Source organism: Sinocyclocheilus anshuiensis, unplaced genomic scaffold, assembly GCF_001515605.1.
Source record: "Sinocyclocheilus anshuiensis isolate Anshui unplaced genomic scaffold, SAMN03320099.WGS_v1.1 scaffold1001, whole genome shotgun sequence".
NCBI lineage: Eukaryota > Metazoa > Chordata > Actinopteri > Cypriniformes > Cyprinidae > Sinocyclocheilus > Sinocyclocheilus anshuiensis.
In genome coordinates, this window is record NW_015557116.1 from 224,258 (window position 1) to 230,004 (window position 5,747).

General features: G+C 39.0%; 1 protein-coding gene across 1 annotated transcript in view; it reads left to right on the top strand.

Moving 5' to 3' along the window:
* LOC107677738 (uncharacterized) overlaps positions 1-2,282 on the top strand; it is a 6,695-nt gene extending 4,413 nt beyond the window's left edge. The window contains exons 6-11 of the mRNA XM_016472758.1: positions 420-739; positions 853-954; positions 1,090-1,273; positions 1,349-1,614; positions 1,706-1,962; positions 2,129-2,282. Of these exons, the coding sequence (XP_016328244.1) occupies positions 420-739; positions 853-954; positions 1,090-1,273; positions 1,349-1,614; positions 1,706-1,962; positions 2,129-2,282 (1,283 nt within the window). The remainder of the gene's footprint in view (positions 1-419; positions 740-852; positions 955-1,089; positions 1,274-1,348; positions 1,615-1,705; positions 1,963-2,128) is intronic.
* The last annotated feature ends 3,465 nt before the right edge of the window (positions 2,283-5,747 follow it).

Consider the following 5,747-nt stretch of genomic DNA (forward strand, 5'->3'; position numbering starts at 1 on the left):
TACTACTGTTATACTTAAAAGTATACTTTTATATACTAGAAAGTGGGCCAATTTAGTCCCAAGGAGTATTGAAATAGTACACTTACAAGTATACTACTAGTACACTGATATTTGTATACTTACTACAAAGTATACTTAAAAATATACTTCAACTTTACTTAAGTATACTTGCTAAAATAAACTTGAAGTATACTACTTTTTGGTAAGGGGTGTCTGCCAGTCAAGTTTCTCTATTCAGAATGTGTGAACTCAAAGGTGTCAAACTCAGAACAATAGCATTACAACACGACCCCCCATTGAACCCAGTTTTTGTGTGTGTGTGGGAAACATCACACATTTGCTCTGGAAATAAAAAAAAATAACACTTTAAATGAACTTTAATAAACTTTGCCTTGGTTTGTCTGTTTATTTTAACCGGTTCTCTTGTGATATGATTGTGGCAAAGTTGATGAAAGAGCGCTTTCTCGGCAACAGCGCTACAATGCTATATCACAAACTATGTGAACAGCATAGTGAGGACTGGATGGAGAGGACCCTGCAGTACCTGTCTGCGTGTGACCGGTTTCAGAGCACCACCAACACACGGCCCATCACACCTCCGCCTCCCATGCTGCCTGTACCAACTGCCAAGTGGCTCCTCTCAGTCCACGCGGAGGATGTCCGGTCCCAGTATAGTGAGCTAAAAGCCAGGATCACCTCTGTCTTTGGGTCCATCTTGAAGATGGACTCCACAAAACAGGTAACCTATTAATCACGGATTATTTTAAATACAACTGTACATATAGATTTGATCCTTTGTACATGTAAGGCATGTTTTGGAGCTCACTGAATTGTTTTGTTTTCCGACAACAGGTGGCTAAAAAAAACTGGTGGGAGCTGCAGCTGAGTACCGCTGTGCTTGGGGGTCCACTTCCCTGGAGTCCTTCCATAATCACCTCAACCGCTTCATACCCGGTAAGATTACACACATCCACCTCGAGGTGTGTTTTTGTGATAGTCTATTTCATGTCATTTGTAATTATAAATTAGTGTTAATGTTTCCTTTTTTTTTTTAAATCAGGAACGAGCGCTAACCTGGAACATTTCCAGGATTATCTGCTTGAGGGTTTGGAGCGGTGGAACGAGGACCGCGCTGCTGCTGCCGTCACACATGATGCTCCCTTGTCGCTGCGCTGCTACAGTGGCTCGCTCCAGCACAGCCTCAATAAGCTCAGCCAGCGTCTTCTTGGCTGTAGTCTTGTGCAAGCCTACTCCAAGCCAGGACAGTACACAGGTATGTGTATTTTTTTTTATAGTGCACAGACTTCTATTTTACAACCTTGTTTTCTATCTAATTTTCTTTTGTCAGACGAGCTCATTGGGGTGGAGTACCCGTGCTCGCAGCAGTCCTGGGAGTTCAGGGAGAACTTTGGGCGGGACCCAGATGTCCCAGACAGAATCCCAGCAGACTTGGGAGATGTAGAAGATGAGGGATTTGGGGATGAGGCAGAGGAGCAGGACCACACCATCTCCCCTCTTTCTTTAGTATCAACCAAGGAAGCTTTTGGCTTGTCTCGGGTTTCACTGTCACCCTCTCAGTCTTCCCAGGACTTGCCACCTGAGCCCCAAGAAGATGTATGCATGCATACAAGCATCCTCTGCCATGCCATCACTTGGAGGACTTTTTCCTTCATCGATACTAACTGATCTTCTTTCTTCTTGTTAGGTGTGCAGAGGACCAGACAGGACTCCAGGATTTGACAGAGTGGTGGACCTGGCCAGATACCTTGTCGAGCTGAGGGAAAAGCCTTGCATCTCGGACAGGGAAGCCGCTGACATTGTTCGGCTGTGGGACAGACTGCCGGACAGTGACAGACAGGGTGTTTCCTATCCACCGAGACACAAGGAGAGACTTTTGCAAGGCAGGTTCAAGACCACCCACTCCAAAACTTTAACCTGCCATGGAAAAGAGAGCCTGAAGTGGTAAGTTAAACATTTGCACACTTTGAGCTGTAAAAATATAAATGACTATGCTTTATAATCCCCTATTTTATTTTACAGATGTATGCGTCCTGCGCAGTGGCCTAATATTAGTAGGATTGTAGAGGCAGTATTCTGTTCATCCTATTAATTGTGTCATTTCAAACAGGTACAACAACTACAGGAAGAAGCTGGAAGCAGATGTGCTGGCTCTTGAGTGTGGCCTTACCTCAGATCAGCATGGTGTCGCTTCCTGTAGCCAGGCAGATGACGTCAATGCCCTCTGCACCTGGGTCAGCACTTCAGCCTTTCCCCTATGTTGAAAACCCTGATCTGTCAGGTCAGGCCACACGATATGGGCAGCGACCTCCTCCCCCTGCATCAGCACCTGCTCTCTCTGCTCCACTGGCAGGAACATCCATGAGCAGAACAACTCTGTGGAGGAAGAGGAAGGCAGCAGCGTTTTTAGCTCAAGAGCAAGGGCTGCCCCGTCCCCAGCAACCTGCATGAAAAGAGTACACGTGCACTCGATGTGGGCAGCCCAGAAAAAAAAGAGTTTGGGCAGCCTCTACTTCTTTGCCACATCAGAGGGAAAGACACTAGAAAAGTGGCTACAAGAGAAGCGGAATGAGGGAAATCCTTCACTGTAAATAGTTTTATTTGTAAATATTGTACATATCCTTTGCTTCTTTCTATTAAGAATTTTATTTTATTCTATTAACGTTTATTTGTATTTAATAAAGGTTGTGTAAATAGTCCAAAATGATTGTTCTTTATTTCAAAAGGTTTATCTGCCTATATAAAGGACATATAAAGTGTTCTTTATTTGAGAACATTTATTTGCCCTCATAAAGGCTACATTAATAAATCCAAACCTTATTTCAGGTTTATCTGCCTTCACAAAGGCCATGTTACCCAAATTACTTTTTTATTTGCCTTCATGAAGGTCATGTTAATTGTCTTACCCATTTCTTTCATTTGTGTAGCTTTATTTTAAAATTATTCGTTAGCATTTTAATGTTCCCAATTTTTTAAAAATAAATCATATTGATTATAAAGGTATGAACTAAGTTGAATTTATTTAATAGCAATTCTACCCCTAAATACATCTCACAGTCAGTCTGTTTTTGTTTGTTTATTTATTAAATGGTTCACACTAGAAAACAAATATAAAAAGTATAAAAATATATAATTGTGCACAAATTACTAAACACAAATATATAAATAAAACAGAAAAAACTACAACAAAATTAAAGATAATAAAATATGTATTAAAAGAGTTTACACTAGAAAAAATAAATGTAAATAAAATGCTAAATGCAAACATTAAAACGGAAAAAAATTAACAGCAGAAACAGTACAACAAAATTAAAGATAATAACAAGATTTATTAAATAGGTCACATCAAAAAAATATAAGTTATATAATATATGTAAATGTAAACAATATACAAATATTAAAATAAAATAGAACAATGTAAGAAAAAGTATAACAAGTTCTTTATAGAAAAAAAATTCGAAACAGTATATAAATGTAAATAAAATACTAAACACAAATATTAAAATAAAAATCAACAGCGGAAACAGTAGAACAAAATTAACAAATATAATAAAAGTTTTATCAAATAGTTCACATTAGAAAAAAAATATAAAAATATGTAAATGTAAACAAAATACTAAATACAAATGAAAAGAAAAGAAACAAATTAAGAAACAGTATAACAGAATTAGCAAAGATAAAATATTTATTAAATAGTTTTTGAAAAAAAAAATTGAAACAGTATACAGTGGGTACGGAAAGTATTCAGACCCCCTTCAATTTTTCACTCTTTGTTATTAAAAATATTAAAAGAAAAAAGAAAAAGAAAAAAATAACAGCAGAATCAGCATAACAAAGTTAACAAAGATAGAGATGAATGAAATATCAAAATAATTAAATATTAAACCATATTAAATCCTTCATTCAACAGGAGCAAGGACCCGTTGCTCTGCCAACCAAAAGTTCCACAGTTTTGCCTTCATAGGTGCTGCAGAAGACTTTGCCAGTGTACTGTGAGTGTCCATACTCATTTGTCTTTGGCTGCTGGCACAGGCTGAAGGTAAATATCTTGCGTTGTTTTAGGTTCTCCTGAGAAAAGCCTTTAGCAATTGTCAGCAGCAGCTATCCTCTTCTGTTCAGACAGCCACTTGGAGACAGACTTTCCTGCAGCTGTGGCACAGAAATGTTAACCTCTGTAAAAGCTGTGCCCAAACTCAAGTCTCTTGGGCTTTCCACAGAGTCTGCAGGGATACCCCTTTGAATCCCTTCTCCGTGCAGTGGCTTTGCCGTGCTTTAGGGCCTTCTTATAAGACACACAAAAAAAGTTATTTTAGACATTTGTTGACTTTCATATGACTTAATTCTTTTATATTCATTCATACAAATCTTACCTGACACTTTGACTGTCTTCATTTTTGGAGGCCACTGCTTGGACGTGGATGGGGTGGCTTGAGAACTATCTTCTTCCAAGCTCTCCCGGAACCTTCTCCTCTTCTCACTTTCCTCCGCAGAAATAACTGGAGGCCAATGTGGTTTGCGGAACTTCATCCTCCTCTTTTCTTTCTCTGAGGCTTCTGCCTTGCAGACACGTAATGTTGTGTTGTCCGTGTGTGAAGATAGCTTCTTCCAAAGCTTCTCCCTCCGTTCCTGGTCTCTCTGGGAAAGGACTGGAGGCCATCTCTGCTTTCTTGTCATCTTACAATGTAAATACTGCTTTCTCAACTCAAACTGGTCAATATTTCACACTGTGGGGGGCCAAACAGAGAAGATTAGCCCGGAAAGTATGTTGAGATGCATTTAGCACTACATTAATTATACTAAAAAATGTTTTAGGTTTATGAAGCACTTTTTAAGGTATATTTTTAAGAATAACATAAGACAAATATTTTGTTTTCTCTGCATTAACGGTCTTTTGGTATCTGTACCATGTCTCCTATAAGATGTCAAAGGACACCTGCAGCTTGTCTTTCCTCCACTGACATTCAGCTCTCCTGCACTCACGTCGAACAGTGTAATATCTTTCAACCATGGCTCTGTTTTTTGGCTTAGGACGCATCATTTTAAAAGGTGCAACCAGTGGTGTTGTAATGTGGTGTTTGGGTTTTGTCATGTTCATGTTTTCCATGTCTTTTATTTTGTAGTTTGATTCCTGCTCTTTGTGTCATGCCTCCCCTGCCCTCATGTATTCATGCCATTGGTTCCTCTGTTCATTGTGTCATGTTCTGATTGGTTGTCTTAGTCATGTGTCGCATTTAACCTGCAGTTACAGATGGATGAATAATGTTTTGTTTTTAAAATAAAACGTTGAATACTGATATTTGAAATGATTTTAAAACATGAAAAACATTGTCGAAATGTGAAATTAAAACCGCCAGTAGGTGACAGCAAGTTACTGTTAATGAGTGAGTCATTGAGATTCAACCGATTCATTCAAACGACTGATTCATTCAGAAACATAGCGTTTGACTATTGCTGCGTCCCAAAGCCTAGGCGGCTGACTCACTGCCTTTAGGGCTGTGTATCACCAGCAAAGTCACGATACGATACGCATCACGGACCGCACTTGGGTTCTCACAACGCTCGCCTTCAGTGGATTAATTCGTTACAGGTGTATAAAGTACCTGGAAGCCATACTCAAGTAAAAGTACAGATATCTTACCAGAAAATGACTTTGGTAGAAGTTGAAGTCACCGTTTAGAATATTACTTGAGTAAAAGTCTTAAAGTATGTGATATTTATTGTACTTGAGT